Raw genomic sequence first — 17,392 nt, forward strand, 5'->3', positions numbered from 1 at the left:
ACATCGAGCTCCACGTGTCCGGCGTACATTACATCAGTACATAGACAATGACGCGCGCGCGGGATGCAATGTGCAGTGCAAATATATTCTGTAAATAAACTAGCACTATTAATAAGAACATATTTGCGTATTACATGTACATGTGTCTACATAAAGCTATAGTGCAACAGGGAATGTGGTATAATAAATACTTGCTTTAAAAGCTGTCCAACAATGGAGAAGAGTTGGTGCAGCAACGCACCTCAATCGGGGTGGATGGTATGGCAAGGAAGTACTTAGTTCAAGGCATTAGAGATCATAACATTATGTAAGTAAGTGAAACATATATTTCATGTCAGAATGTCAAGAATGCCCGAGTAACTCGAGTACCACCCACGTGTGCGGCCGGCCTAATGCCAAGTGCACACACGGACAGTACAACAGTCAGCATCTGCACTGCTGTCGGTACCGCCACGTGCAGAGTTCACGGCCGCACGGTCAGCAGAATAATGATAACTGGGAAGATAAGTGAAGATGAGCTAGCATTTATTGTCATCATCATCTCTGGAGCATAAAGCTTAGTGCCAATTTCTCTATAGTCAGTTAGAGCATAACCAGATATTTGACACATCTGTCAAGAATTTTATATAAAGAGATGACGTATAATTGAAAATCCCTGGTCGGTTAAATAACCGACTATGAAGAAATTGGGGCTTACTCCATTTTTTTATTCTTCTGTATAGTTGCAGCTTTATTAATTAAGTTAACCTCCGCTTAAAGAATGGACAATTGGACATTCATAGAAACTTTAAAAACATATTAAATGTATTCTTATCATGATAAACAAAAGTGAACCGGATGGTGTCATAATAAGTATACCCGGCTTTAAATTAGTTAGATTTTTACTTTTATTTACCGTTTTAATACAGATATAGCGTGTTTGCTGAGATCGTTGGCAGTCAAGGTCAAGGTTGAAACTACGATTAGCATTCGGTAATACGTAGGTAGGACCAGACTCGTGAGAGTTGATTCTTACGGATCGTATTTGAATATTAATTACAACTTAATAATAGTAAACAACACAATTATTATTAGGATTTGTTATTAAGATACCAGCAGGTTTTTATTGAGAATACGTTGGTAACCTTCATTATGTAGTAGTATGTCCTTATAGGTTGGAAAGTATCAGGTATTTTGAAAAGTGTACGCACTAGGCAGTATGCAGGCATGTATAGCTTCCACAAATAGTTCTCCAATCGCTAGCTTGTATTCCTGAGGTTTATAACCAAACAGTTACAATGTGAACATAAACACACATCCACTGCATTCACGTGCAGATCCAATGTCATGGCCACTAGGTTATCAATGAAACTGCTACACAATGGTTATGTTACTTAGACGGAAATGCTGAAAATGTAGACCGAACTTAAGGTACTTCTACCTATGAAAACTTAATGCCCTTATTACACACATCAGTTCGTTACCTCATGAATTTATAACCACTTTGGCGTGAGTTAAGTTAGAGCAACCTTCCTAGTTTGGTTGACCGTGTACTAAAGTCAAATAACGACAAGAAAACATAATTTATGCAATGAATACGCATGTTAAATAATACACGGTCAAGGACAGACACATCGCCCGTGCGTTACTCTTTAGGTATATCTACATAAAATACGATGGCTACATGCCAAGATAACAAATAAAATTAAAAGTATCCAATTATCTACATACACAAATAGAACGAGAAATAAAGTTTTGGATCAAAATAAACATTTAGAGTAGACTTTAGATACACTAAACATTTTGTAGCGTTACATTTCAGGAGATTTTCTTGAAATATACCGTGCGTGAGATTTATTTATGATGAATATTTTATGAGAGTAAAAGTCAAGAAGTATCGGTGTTATTAAAACTTTTCGAGAAGGCAGAAAATGTATTTGGATATATGCTAAAATAAGATGAAGTTCTAGGTTAATTTAATGTACATTAAAATGATCTATGATGATAAAGGCGCTGGAAAAAATAATAAAACCGAAGCAATGGACCACATAGCACCTACAAGACGTCTTTATACAACGTAGTTATATTGGGGAACCGTGTCATTTAACTACACGTGTGCGAATATAAAGCTACGAAAATGAATTCCGATTTTAAATACTTAAAACTTTTTAAATATTCCAAGGTTCACGAAATTTTGTAGTCCACGCGTTAGTAGGGAATAGTAGGGATATACCTACTATCAGTTATTGTACGTATATTAAGTATAAAACTTTACTACAAAATAATTATCAAAATCGGTTCATAAATGGTGAAGATATAGGTGAACCGGTACCTATTATAAGTTTTTAACACGTTAGGTAGGGCCCATAAATGGGCCGTTAAAGGCAAACCTTTATTTCTATATCCTCGATATCCTACTCTTCAATTTTATACAGTTTCGTCTTCCAAGCTCGTTGGTTTCATTTTTGGACACACACAATAAAAGCATTAAGCCTTGTCTGTAGCTGCCTAGTGACTACTCTTTTATTTTGGATGCCGATATGTCTTGTCCACCATCGTCGATCGAGCATTTTCTTTAGGCAAAATGTTCTGATCCTTCCTTTTGAAATCATTGATATGGGTACTTATAGTTTTTACTGTTGCATCAGTATTCATTTATAATAATAATAATAATATCCATTTAGATTGGTTTATTGGACCATACAATGCATGGCGATACGGTAGGTACTATTAGAAATGAATAAAAAAACTGTAAAAACTGACGACCGAATGGCGTAGTGGTTAGTGACCTGACTACTGAGCCGATGGTCCCGGGTTCGATTCCCGGCTGGGGCAGATATTTGTTTAAACACAGATATTTGTTCTCGGGTCTTGGATGTGCCCGTATAATGGCAATAGGCCCGCCCCCTATTACATTGGGACTAACATAACACTCTGGCGAAAAGTGGGTGCAGCAATGCACCTCTGCCTACCCCGCAAGGGAGTACATTAGTACAAGGCGTGAGTGCGTGTTTTTTTTTTTTTTTTAAAACTGTGGGTCACTCCAGTCACCTTTGACTCGGAACTACGTCATTATAATCTATTCCAGTTCTACAGTACTTAATAGTTATCTTCGCACAAATAAAGAGCTTCTTTTAATACACCTATACCTTACCTAAGTATACATTATTTCTCTCTTACTTTGTTTTCTTTTGTTCTCACAAGTAAGTAACAGCCACACCTAAGACTGGGATTGTGTGTCGTGTCGGGTCGTGTTGACAATAATTGCCTAGAGACAAACGAGTTCCTTGGTTTCCACACTATTGTTTGTTCGAGCTGTTGCTTTTAAGAGACAGTTGATTCGACGTTTTTATTAGAAGTTTAAGCTTAAATTTGGACTCAATCAATGCACAACTTGGTGGCCTTATCACCGAGAGCGATCTCTTACAGATAAGAAATTTTATCTACAATAACAATGACGATGATAAGACTAGAGTGTGATTAATGTAAATAGGTATAAATTCATGTATAGGTAAGTAGGTACTTATCTAAATACTCACTTGGAAAGTGGAGTAGGACATCATTTAGTTATTAAAAGGAAATAGAAAAGATAACCTAATCATTAAAATAATCTACTAATGTTATATTAGTTTGCATAATTATGCTATGATTTACAGAAATATATAAAAAAAATACTAGCATTAGCACTATCAGGGCTAGTAGCACGGGGCGCATTTAAGACGTGACATAAGTTTTGCATCGTGCTCACCAATGCACATCGCGCAGCCTCAAGAGCGAGGGCGACGGAGGACTTTTGTCACGTCTTAAATAAGCCCCGTACTAGCCCTTCTGAAGGGTGTGAATAAAATAATTTCTTACTTGCTTAAAATTACGAATCCTTACAAATAATTTAGAGACTTATTAAAAACACTACGTTAGTTTTTTATTAATTGTTAGTTTTGCACGGATTTTTACGGTGGCCTGCGCCTAAAAGTATACAGGCGGAGTTTTTAAAGTAGCGATCTCAAGCTCACATGCTGTTCAAGCACATCCACATAAACACCACTGCTACACACATCACACACAACACGTCCCCGGATTTATAACAGATGTAGCTGGTCCCTTCATCATCAGGGATCGCTATTTTAAAAACTCCGCCTGTATACTTATAGGCGCAGGCCACCGTACATACTGCATATACCATACCTAATACCTATATGTAAATGTAATGATGAATGAGGTATCAGGTATGGCACGAGTATATGCAGTTTTCTTCACACGTGTAAGGTACCTACTTATCACGAAACACATAAAACAGATAAGATAGCCGTCAGACTGTCTGCTTCATGTAAGATTATAAAATTCAGCAATACAATGACCTGAAATTACAGCATAATATATAGCCTTAATTCTTATTTGTACGGAACAAGCCTTTGCTACTAAATTAGTTTTAGATAAAGGAATTTTAATATTATATGTAGTATTAAACAAACACAGGATTTTGCAGTAAGCCTTTAAAGGGGGTGATTTAGCTCCACATGCTTTGTAGTATTAAGATCGTGAAAAAAAATAGTTCATACTTAAAATATGATTATATTTCATTCTTAGTACCTAGTGCCGTTGGTAAATACATACAGTAATCAGTATGATAAAAAGCCAGATGTAAGTACATAATTCAAATAAGAATAAAATGTGAATAAAGATAACACCTATGTATACAAAAATTATAAACATACAGACAATCCAATATGTGAAAAGCAAAGTCTGTGCAGCACAAAGATCAATATTGATTGTAGTTAATGTCAGCATTTACAAGGAAGGCGAGTCGCTGTGTGCATTTTAGGTCTAAGCGACGATCCAGGTTAGATATATGTATAGCGAGGTTATAGGTAGGACCTAGGTCATAGAATGTGCTATTCCCCATTTACATTGTCATGTTTACCCTAATGTTACCGGCCAGCAGGCTACTTACTTATGTAGATAGGACTAACAAATGGGGAAATAAGATAGAAATTTTCAAGTGAGCTCTTATTTAATTCGTTTGGTTATTTTTTTTTACTTTACTGATTGGTACAATGGTGGTTATTAAAAGTAAACAAAATGCGGATAGTTTTTTTTTGTATGTAATACGCCATCTTATTCGTATTGTTTATCAATGGCTTAAGAGGTCCAAATCTTTCTTTTTGGTTAGTTAGCTGGTAAATCATAGCGCTAAATACTTCACGAGTGTATTCTAAATGTATGTGCGGTTGGGCTTGTTTACTATCTAGTTTAGCATACCTTTGTGAGATTTGGAGTTTCATAATTCATAATGTACCTATACATACATGTAGGTACATATTGTACCTACAGACCACGGGTACCTAAGTAGATAAATAGGCAGAATTACTGCGACCGAAATTACGCGACACACAACTCACAAAATTACGCTAGTGTGGCATCACCCTTAATATTTAAGCTATAGCGTCATCACCATCATTAGCTGATGTTCACTGATGAACTAAGAAAAAAAAATAAGCAGGCTCGGGAATTTTTATTATTTGTTCATTTAGGTAACTATAGGAGCTGTTTCATCTAGTTGAATAAATTCTGCAATTGGAATTAACAACGAGTGGCGCCTACATTACACACTCATATCCAAGGACTTCTGGTTTTTAAATTATGTAGCGCAGTATGAATATAGGTGTCGCAGGCAACTGGTTTAATCCCCTGTTTGATTGAACCACTAGCCCGTTCATTGGATGGCGCTGTTCAGTTGTATGACTAGGCCGAACGTTGATTGTTCAAGCGTCACAAAACGTCCAACTAGTTAGCTGACTTAAAATCAGTCAGGTGGTGAATAAAACAAATATGGCGTCTAACCGCTAACAGCTGACACAAAAAGCACCTATATTGTTAGTTTTTTGCAAATAAATTAGCTTTAAAGTACGTTATTTGTGTTAAAATAGTGTGACAACATGGATTTACCTATTATTACGTCGCGGGCGGATAGTTTCAAAGAAAAAAAGTGGCGAAACTGGATAATTATGAACAACAATATGAAGGTACGTTTATTGTTATTGTTTAGTTCATTTGTGAGATAAGAGCTTTGTAACATAGTCTTTTTGTTGACTCTTGTCTGGTGATGTTCACCCTAACCAGACATTACAAAGTTGCTATACTATATCCCATTCAACGACTTCGCTGAATGACGTTCAGTCAAGACGTCGAACGTTACAATCAACGACTTGACGAGTTGTTCTTTAGTCATACAACTGAATACCGCCATCCAATGAACGGGCTAGTGGTTCAATCAAACAGGAGATTAAACCAGTTGCCTGCGACATAGGTATAAGGTCACTTCTGTTTATTAATTAATAACCGCCGCCGCAATGGTTTTTTTCACGCATTAAAAAGTCGTAGAATAAAAGTTGTACAGAATTTGTACAACTTTCAACTTGCTATAGCACTTTTGCACACATCCTGTGTATGTTTAATTAGGTACTAACTTTTCTCGCAAGCCACAATTTTGAAATATTTTTTTTTATTTATGCTTACGGTGGGTTGATCCATCAATTCAGCTTATAATCATTACTATACTTCAGTATTTATAGATGTTATTGCTACTGCTTTTAAACTTTATTATAATATTCTATTTAAGCGTCCGCACTAGTCCGCAGTCGTTCAGCCTAGTCAGAGGCCTTCGGGCGGCTTGAAAACATCTGACAGTCGGGTTGCCCACTTACCCGACAACTCTCTCAGCACAAGCTTGCTTGTGTTGGGGTCCACCAACCCGCACTTGGCCAGCGTGGTGGACTAGGCCTAAACCCTTCCTTCATTGGAAGGAGACCCGTGCCGCAGCAGTGGGGACGTAATGGGTCGTGATGATGATGATGATGATTCTATTTATATACAACTTTACACAAGAGCACAAATGGAGTTAACAGATTACATTGAGACCTTGAGTTTAGTTGATAATAGGACGAGTTTTTAAATAAAACGCCATTGGACGACCAGTATACCTAAGTCCAGTTTTACTTACCGATATGGGCACGAAATATAAAGTAACTCTATAAATAAAGTCAAAGTAAAAAAAAAATATTCTTCGTAAAAATATAAAATTTTCTGATGAACGTCAATTTTTACAAACCAAAATATGTAAGTTTTTTATATTAATCCAACTCAATCTGCTGAACCAATTTTTCTGAAACCTTGGTATGTTATTAAAAAAATGGTTTCATCAAGTAAAGAAGCCCATGAAAATATACGTATCTGTCTGAGGAAATAAAAAAATGAGTTGACATCGAATAAGCGGGAGAAAGTGCGAGCCAGTTTGTATATTATCATATTATGATTTTCAACAACAGGTTTTCTCCAGTGTGCATTTTATATCTTACAATAAAATGACTCTTATTTTTTAATTTCCCGCTTGACATATAATTATGAAAAGGAAAGCCAAGTCGAATTGAAAATGAAAATTTTCGTCAACGTCCATTGCCTGGAAATGAACATCGAATACTTAGGTAAGCACACAGAAAAAAGATGTGGTCATTTTAATGTAGGTAAGAAGGTATATAAACTACATAAGTAGGTACTGACTTACACTGAATAATTTACGGCCGAAGATAAGAGCTGAGTCTTTCAGTTTACAAAACGTTGAAAATGCTCATATATTTTTTATGTTTGTGCAATAAAGAATTAAATAAATAAAACAAATCGCAAATATCCGAGTAACTACTATGAGTTTTAGGGCAGTGGATCTGTCCTTAACAAACGTACAGTACGTTAAATACTCTCTGTAAACTCATGGTTGGGCACGGTATCGTATGGAGTCATATGGAATAACAATAGCACTCAACGCCACATTGAGTATCACATAAAGCACAGCGTTTCCATAAAAGGGAAGTAGGTAGTAGGTACCTATAGTAAAATTTTGGAGAGAAAGTTGACTATAGTTGGATGAGGAAAGCTGAGGACAGACTATTGCGGGACACGTGGAGAGTTATACTTAGTTAAATGTTAAATGCCTCGTAAATCTGTCGAATACAATTCCGATCGGGGGTTAGTTATACGCTGTGGAATGGGATATGGCTATACAATGTGTTGTTTTTCGAACCCGACAAACTTTAACTTTCTACGAGTAATTTCATCGAGAAAAAACCCCCATATGTGGGGTCAAATCTCAATATTTTATAAATGGTGGCCATTTTAAAGTTTTAGATACTTAGTTTTCATAAAAAATCATATCTCGAGATTTAAACGCCTTACGGACATGAAATAAAATGCTTTTATCCGCAAAAAGTCATCTCTATCCAATAAAAATATGCACAACTGCTAAATAGTTACATAAAATAAGTAACAAGCACCTAATAACAAAAATTTACATTTACTTGAATAACTTTGAAAATAGCCCTCCTTTGCAAGTGGCCCTTAGTAACTCATTGTCGTATAATATTGTATATATGCTGTGTGTGATTATATCAATCGACACGGACTTAAGTTTCTGCATTGGTAGACTTCCTAACCTAATCTAACATGATAAACTGGGTCACAGTGAAAAAAAAACCTAGTTAGAAAATATGCGCAGTAGGATTCGTAGTCCTCGCATAAACAAAAAAAGAATAATCCTTGACTCAACTGTAATAGTGTTGTTTATTAAAATGTTTTTTTTAACTCGTCGAGGCCGTTGTGACCGCGAGGAGTCGAACTTGTGACCTCGACTTGAGGCGCCTGTGTTAGAGGCCCCGATTGTCTTATTTTTGGTTAGACCCTTTATCATTCTGGTGTAGTGGATCGCTATACTTGAGCAAGTTACAACATACAGGGTGAATTTATATAAGTAAGACAGTCACAGATAAAGTTCCCTCCTGTAGAATTGATCCTGCTGTGTAGTGTCAAGAAATGGACTTAATGGACTACCTACCATTTAAATCTTTTTGACTTTCGTTAAGTGAAATCAATCTTTATAGATGACTAGCTTGACCTATTTTGTATGTTTGTATGTGTATGCTATAAAGTGTTTAAATAAATAAATAATCATAACCAGTTTTGTAAAAAAGACCAATGTTCAATCACAAACAATGATACAATGACCTACCTATGAATAGTATCTCCCTATTCGTAATGCAGCCATGGCCCAAAAATCTACACAGTTCCACGTACCTATTGCCAAAGTAAAAAAGACCGAATCACCTTCATCTTACAGTTGGCATTGCCACTGTGTCAAGTGGCCTTACCACTGGCACAAGTAGTCGTCAATCATATATAAAATGGTTCATACTTTATTTTATTCGGGGCACCGCAGGGCGTAGGGCAGTAGGTACAGTCATAGACTAATATTGGTATTTGGTATAGGTCTATGGTAAGTTCAGTAAAAATATATTTATGTGGCCTATAAATCGCCTTTGGCTGTATAAAGCTGCGTTTAAATAGTGTCTTTAATCGAGGGATAAAAAGATATTGTTGTAAGTATTTCATAGTGATTTTGAGGTACTGATATGGATGGATTGATTTAAATCTTAGAGAATTATTAATATCCTTTATTTTAATACTTAATCAAATAATACCATCTTAGCCACCAAAATTTGTTAAAAGTTCATTTGGCGTTTTTTTTACACTTGGTAGTAGGGTACCTACGTATTATTTAGAATTTTAGATAAATACTGTAAGTGTAACAAGTGTTTAGGCCCGTTATATTTATTATTAAATGTTTACTTGTAGCGAGTATAGCGATCGCAACCTTGATCTTTCACAAGTATTTACAGAGTCGAGTACACTTTAGGGGCCGTCCATTAATCACGTGAGGCTCAAAGGGTGGGGGAGGGGGTACTGAAAACCTCACGAAACATAACGAGAGGGGAGGGGGGGTTCTCGTTAGACATCACGTGTATTAATTTTTTGTCAAAAATTAGGTATTTCTGAACCGATATTTTGGACGGCGCAAAAATTTTAACGATTTGTAGTATGACCTATTTTTTTTCTAGTCAAAAATTGCCTTTACATAGACTTCCAGAAAAATACACGTGATCCAGGGGGGGGAGGGGGGGTTGGTCCCAAACCTCACCAAATATCACCAGGGGGGAGGGGGGGGTCAAAAAATTAGAAAAACGACCTCACGTGATTAATGGACGGCCCCTTACAAAGGGCTTACTTACGCTGACATTAAATATTCTGTTATGCAAATAAAGTGAAGGGATTGCCTGATTTATTGATTTTACTCATTGACTTTACATTTATTATTAACTAACACGTAACTCAATGGATTTTAGAAATCCTTAATAATTTATTTATGATATTCTATATATTGAATTTAAACTTAACTGTAATATCTAAGATATACCGCGGAAGTATTATTTTGATTCCACCGATATTTTCATATTACCTAAGGTACTGATGAAATCAATTGTTAAATACTTACAGCTATTTACCTCCATCTATGAACTACGCCCATCAATTCTGTTCAGATTCATAGTTATGCTATTAAAATTTTAAAACTTCATTGCTCGCGAGTGGATTAACCCGTTTCATTCTTCATTCGTTTCATTCTACCGTCTCATAAGTACCCGGTATCTTTCAGCGTTTTATTTCTGCTTCGCTCGTAAAATCTGCCGTTCTATTTATCTTTTTCCAAAAATATAAGTTTCTTTTAACATCGTTATAGAGTTCATTGTCCTGTTTATCGGTGATCCACCGCGTTTTTACATCATAGTGACAAGATTGTTTATCTTATCTGTTTAAAATGGATTGAAATATTATTACCTAAATCTCTAAGTAGGGTGACCATAATTTATGATTAAATTAGCACATAAGTACGTTTACCAAATTATTTTAGTACTTATTAGTGTTGTTGCAATAACGAGTAGACTGTTGAAATAACATAATACATAATATCTTAAACAAACGTAAAAATATGGGTGAAACTTACAATTTAATCAGTTTTACTAAACCATGGGTTACATAATTATATTAATTTATTACTGATTCGTCCACTTAGGTACCTATATGCTATATGGCTGTGTGAAGCCATTTTGATTGCGAGCGAAGCCTTTTAGCAAGCGCTTACAGCGCTTGCTAAAAGTGCACTCCTTTGAAACCTCGTAGCATAATGGGGTGTTTCGGGATCACCAAGGGTGCTTTTGATCTGGGCCACTGCGCTATACGGTTTGTGGGTCACCCTGTATACATAACAACATCTATAAAGGTCTATTCAAGACCTTTAGAATCTTTATCACCCTGGCTGGAGGTTTGAAAAATTACGGATAAGCCAAGTTTCGTCAGAATATTCGTAACTACAATACGTAGTACCTACCGATAGCGGTAATAATGTCTTGTATACCTCGTGTATCTGTATATGCCTTTATAATATTTTTTTATGATATACTAAAAACATATATACTTATTTAATATAGCGATTCACGAAATATGACTAAAACTGTTGACACAATATTGGTATTATAATAACAGCTCAAAAGGCGTACTTATACGTAATTATCTGTTGGTGAAAGAAACAAGACGATTTCAGCTTAAACAGTAAAATATACCTGTACCTTGTCATACGAGGATTGGTCAAGTTACGTGAATCAAACTGTATTACTTAAATGCATTAACCCCCGCGCTCGGTCTCCCATGGAGGTTTTATTGCCGCTAATTATTTTGACCTCAAAAAACAAACTTTGCCAATTTATTTTCCGCTTCGTGAAGGATGAGCCTTGTGTGTATGTGTAGGAATTGTGTTGGTAAAAGTAAAACTTAAGCTACCTGGCAAATAATATCAATATCACACACAAAATTTGCAAAGAAATGATTAAGATAATTAGCTATAATAGTGTTTGGCCACCGGCATGATATTATAAATTTGATATTTTAGATTCAGAAAACTTAGGAGATCAAATTAATTTCAGGATAATTTTCTTAAATTTTACGTCTGTTATGAGCGAGAAAGTTCTTTGATATTATATTACTTTCCAGATTATATTTTGAGCTGAAAATTTACACCGCCTCTTCACTAATGTAATGATTCTAACATGGATATAATAACTATAACTATATTAGGTATTTTAATATCGTATCGTCTCTTTATATTTTGTGCTTTAATTAAGGTGTCATGAGACATGACAAGAGATCTATTGTAAAACCGAAAACATCAAAATCATTGTACAAATAATACAAGAACTGGTAGAAATGCTGGCCAAATTTCTCTGAACTTTAAGTTATTCCCTATTGAATTTTGCAATATTTCGATCGCATTCAAAAGTAAATTAACAAAGGAAAATTTTGTTTGTCTCAAGGTAAAAAAAATAACGTAATTAAAAAAAAACTTAATTGTAAACAACTTTATAAAACATATTAGCAGTTTCATAACATTAGCATAGGTCAGTCACCGACCACAGTTACTACATACGAGTCGTTAGCGCCAGCAAAAAATTGGCGCAAAAAGTTGTTGCTCACTCGCTCATGTGGCAACAAGACACGTCGACAAAATAACAGAATTAATTATTAGGTGTTGGAGTGGAAGCCCACTCGCCTGTTACTTGAACTAATTAGGCAAGCCTGCTTGCTCGTCTAAACGTGGCATGACGATTGACAGTAGATTTGACACTTTGAGTAGGGTGACCAATATCTACCAGTTGATAACCGGAAATCAAATCATTTGATGATTTAACCAAATTGAAATATTACAAGAAATAGACACCAGCTCCAAGCTCAGGAAAACAGTTTAGACCTTGGGGATGTTCACAAAGGTTCCATTCGGGAGAGCCAGATGCAGGCACTTTATACCCCCACAAAGAATAGAATAGAATATACTGGCAACTGTTGTCATGTGTTATATCTCTCACTACAGCCGTTAATGAAATCCCCGATTGTTGGTGAACCAAACATTTAGATCTAATGGATCAAAACAAAGAGTAAGAAGTGCTAAAAGAGGATGGGCAAAAATATATGGGAGCTGGGACCACCCTCCAATAGCAGTAAGACTAACGTCGTTGGATAGGTCTTGTCAATAGGAATAACTTTTGCTTTGACAGCTTTGTTGTCACAGTTGTCCGTTCAGAGATATATGACTTATAAGTTCCGATACTCGTCAGTTCATCTTACTGCTATTGGAGGCTGGACCACCCTCCAATAGCAGTAAGACTAACGTCGTTGGATAGGTCTTGTCAATAGGAATAACTTTTGCTTTGACAGCTTTGTTGTCACAGTGGTCCGTTCAGAGATATATGACTTATAAGTTCCGATACTCGTAGTTCATCTTACTGCTATTGGTGGCAGAATACACCTCCACCGCTGCCCTTTTTGTTTTTTATCGTCAGTTATTGTTATCCAATATGCCCAGATCTAGTCTGATAGTGTAATTATAATAATAAATAATTAAAGAATCACCAGTGCTATTATTTTTCTTCCCAAGAAAATATTTAATTAACCCCCTATCGGAACTTATATGTCATATATCTCTGAACGGACGACTGTGACAACAAAGCTGTCAAAGCAAAAGTCATTCCTATTGACAAGACCTATCCAACGACGTTAGTTTTACTGCTATTGGAACCCTCCAATAGCAGTAAGATGAACTGACGAGTATCGGAACTTATAAGTCATATATCTCTGAACGGACAACTGTGACAACAAAGCTGTCATAGCAAAAGTTATTCCTATTGACAAGACCTATCCAACGACGTTAGTCTTACTGCTATTGGAGGGTGGTCCAGCCTCCAATAGCAGTAAGATGAACTGACGAGTATCGGAACTTATATGTCATATATCTCTGAACGGACGACTGTGACAACAAAGCTGTCAAAGCAAAAGTCATTCCTATTGACAAGACCTATCCAACGACGTTAGTTTTACTGCTATTGGAACCCTCCAATAGCAGTAAGATGAACTGACGAGTATCGGAACTTATAAGTCATATATCTCTGAACGGACAACTGTGACAACAAAGCTGTCATAGCAAAAGTTATTCCTATTGACAAGACCTATCCAACGATGTAAGTCTTAATGCTATTGGAGGGTGGTCCCAATCTGCCCATTGTCATTTAGCACTCGCCTAAATACTTCGCCTAAATACCTACTAAAGGCCCGTATCCACATGCGGTTCACTCGAGTGAGCAATAACGTCAAGTTGTGGTTTTGTTTTTTGAAATCATAATTTCATTTGTTATTAAAAAAGTTCAATGAACTCGGAAAGAATATAATAATAATAATGCGAGTCACCCCCTGCCTTTTTATCCGTATGTGAAACATATAGGTCCAGGCAGGGGCCATAGTCCTTCCATAGTCCCAGTTACCCAGTCCATTTAGCACCCCACTCCATAACCCTGTATTAGTTTTCTCCTTCCTACAATAGTCCTGCACTAACCGGGGGTTTTCCTTGGGATTGCTTCTATAGTTTTCACAGGGAAAATCGTCGGGCAGTGTCACATTTCATATAGATTAATGTTGTCAAACGGGCCTCTACATGTTGGCTTCGGCCCCATGCACGCCTTCCAAATGCCCGGGACCCCATGGTCCCGAGACGGTAACGACACAACATAATAATAATACCTATTACTTACATTATAAAAATAAACCTATTATAAACTGAGTTTGTGTACTTATGCTTATTTATCGGGCCTCCGCCCACTCCCACAAGTTTGAATTTTACACACAATAAATAAATATACCTACAGTGATAGTTTCTGGTTTCGATGATATTTCGGTAGGTTGGTAACAATGATTGAGAACAGAGAAGTACATAAACTTCATAAATATGGCGACATTTGATCAAATAAAGAGCAGTCATAGTTTAGCCAACACCTGTGAATACATGGGTGCCTAGCTATTTTTATTTTATGTTTTTCAAGCCGTCTAGGCAGGAAGGGCATCGCAGTTTTTACATCCCAGTTATGTTGTTATCGCTTAGTTATCGCAATTACTTTCATGGCAAATAATGAATTGGAATCGGTTGTTTGTTTTTAATCATTTTCAATGCATTTAACCATGCCATGCCACTTAGATTTCCTTAATCATGAGAGGTTTTCCGGCTAAGAAACTGCCTGGTTGATGGTGAGATCCTACCGCATTGACATACCTAGCACGGGGCCCAAGACACATAACATAATACGTGTCAAAAATCTGGCTTCGCGCTCACATCACGCGGCCTCGAGTTCAAGCGCGACGTTAGAATTTTATCACCTCTATTTATGGTTTTGAGGTCACTGACCTGACCTGACTTGAGTGGAGTTACCACCACCGAACAATAGCAATAGCAGCGTTGCGCTCCTGTCAAATCCGACGTAAGCTGCATGGATCTGGCAGATATTTCACAGGTTAGCGACGCTGCTTATTGTTTGCTAATCTGTCGGTGGTGGTACGGTGATGTGACTGACCTGGTTGGTGGTGAGGTCCCACTGGTCTGGCGCGAAGCTGTGACGGCTGTACAAGAACACGGGCACCTGGTGGTCCCGCACGGGCGCCGGGTCGCTGTTCACGCGGACCACGGTCAGGTGCGTGGTTGTGGTGCCCACTGGAACAGAGGAATGGATAAGGAAGATGTAGGAAATGATTTATATTTTCGTTGGATGAGAGTCGCGCTGAGGTGTATACCTTGGAGTGGGCTGATGATGGTGTTGATGGACTAACATTGTCTTCTTTCAGGTCTCATTTTGAAACAAGAAATAATATTTAAATAATGGTTAGCCCTAGTCATAAGTCATCGTAATTTCGTTATGAAAGAAATTTTATATTTATTACAATATTTCATGGAAATTTATTACTTATATTGAAAGCTTAAAAAATACACACAAAGAAGATGAAAGAAAATCCAATCAATGATTTTTTTATTTGATCTCAGAAATACTTAGCATAGACGGCTTCACTGCCATTGAAGTGGCTTTTCATTTCAAATCAAAGTAAAACCTATTATAGCATATTTATAGCAGATATGGCTATGTACGTAGGTAAGTAAGAGTGCCTTCTCTTTTCCACTAAAGATGTGTTATGCTACGTTGCTACTGATGCGTTTGATATCCACCAATCATATTATTCATTCGTCATAGCATAGCACTGCGGTGGAAACGGGAATTTCTTCCATATCATCTCAGCACAGCTGTGCAGCTGTGAGTAGCATAGCACATTTCTATCAAAGGAGCTCTAGAAATGTTTGACATTTTAGAATAACTCACCGATAACAGCTACATTAGTAAGTACCTACTACATGATAACACGGACGCCCAGACATGCAATCAGGACAAAGCATTATCTTTAGAGTGTTGCCACTTTGTACAACCTTATACATATTGCTGTATATTATTTAATCTACACTTTTGGAGAGTCTCTCCATAATAGTTATCGAAGCTTTTAATAAAAGAGATTTATCAGTTTTATCACCTAGATAATTCCAGAATAAGTAGGTAGTGTGTGTTATGTATGTATTGAACCCAAATGGGAGTTCATAACACGCTTCAGTGGCTTATCTGATTTATGTATTCAGGTCCCTCTAGGGGGAATCCTAAATAAACCTGAAGAATCGATACGATCCCACAAATCAAATTAGTAAAATCATATACACGTCAAATAAAAGGCGTCGAATTATATTGAAATTTTACGTAAGTACTAAAATTCTATTAATAAAACCACCACTTGATAGAGAGAGAATGATATCACAGTTATTGTAACATGGGTGCCAGTTGGTTAACCTACTGATAAACTCATAGTGCGGGATGCTGCAGGTATTCAGTAGGTTGCTTCATACTTTACGATAACTTTGACACATTTTGTACCATAATCCTAACTAATATTATAAATGCGAAAGTAACTGTGTCTGTCTGTCTGTTACTCTTTCACGCCAAAACTACTGAACGGATTTGAACGAAATTTTGTATACATACGGTATAGACCCTGGGAAAGAACATAGACTACTGTTTATTCCGGAATTCCCACGGAAAAACTTTTTAAGGCGAAGCGAAGCGCGCGGGAACACCTAGTACCTAATAAAATATAATTATTCGAAGCATTTTTAATCGAGATCTCACATCATTATATAATATTAGGTTATATGATATTAATATGTATAAAGTAACGATAAAATATGACCATTAATAGATATGACTATTATGAACGATTAGTGTGGTGCTGAGGCTGGCGGCCTTTGAGTTGGCTGATGATGGTGTTGATGGACTAACATTGTCTTCTTTCAGATTACATTTTGAAACAATAAATAATATTTAAAATAGTTAACTTTAGTCACAAGTCATCGTAAGTATTGGTGTGAAAGAAATTTAATATTTATTACAATATTTCATGGAAATTTATTACTTATATTGAAAGCTTAAAAAATACACACAAAGAAGATGAAAGAAAATCCAATCAATGTTTTTTTTATTTGATCTTAGAAATACTTAGAATAGACGGCTTCACTGCCATTGAAGTGGCTTTTCATTTCATATCAAAGTAAAACCTATTATAGCATATTTATAGC

At 36.4% G+C, this 17,392-nt stretch overlaps 1 protein-coding gene across 1 annotated transcript in view; it reads right to left on the reverse strand.

The window, feature by feature from the left end:
* Positions 1–17,392, reverse strand: part of LOC105394086 (GATOR complex protein NPRL2) — a 30,654-nt gene that overhangs the window by 7,890 nt on the left and 5,372 nt on the right. The window contains exon 4 of the mRNA XM_048622509.1: positions 15,303–15,439. Within this exon, the coding sequence (XP_048478466.1) occupies positions 15,303–15,439 (137 nt within the window). The remainder of the gene's footprint in view (positions 1–15,302; positions 15,440–17,392) is intronic.

This window comes from Plutella xylostella, chromosome 8 (assembly GCF_932276165.1).
Source record: "Plutella xylostella chromosome 8, ilPluXylo3.1, whole genome shotgun sequence".
Lineage (NCBI taxonomy): Eukaryota > Metazoa > Arthropoda > Insecta > Lepidoptera > Plutellidae > Plutella > Plutella xylostella.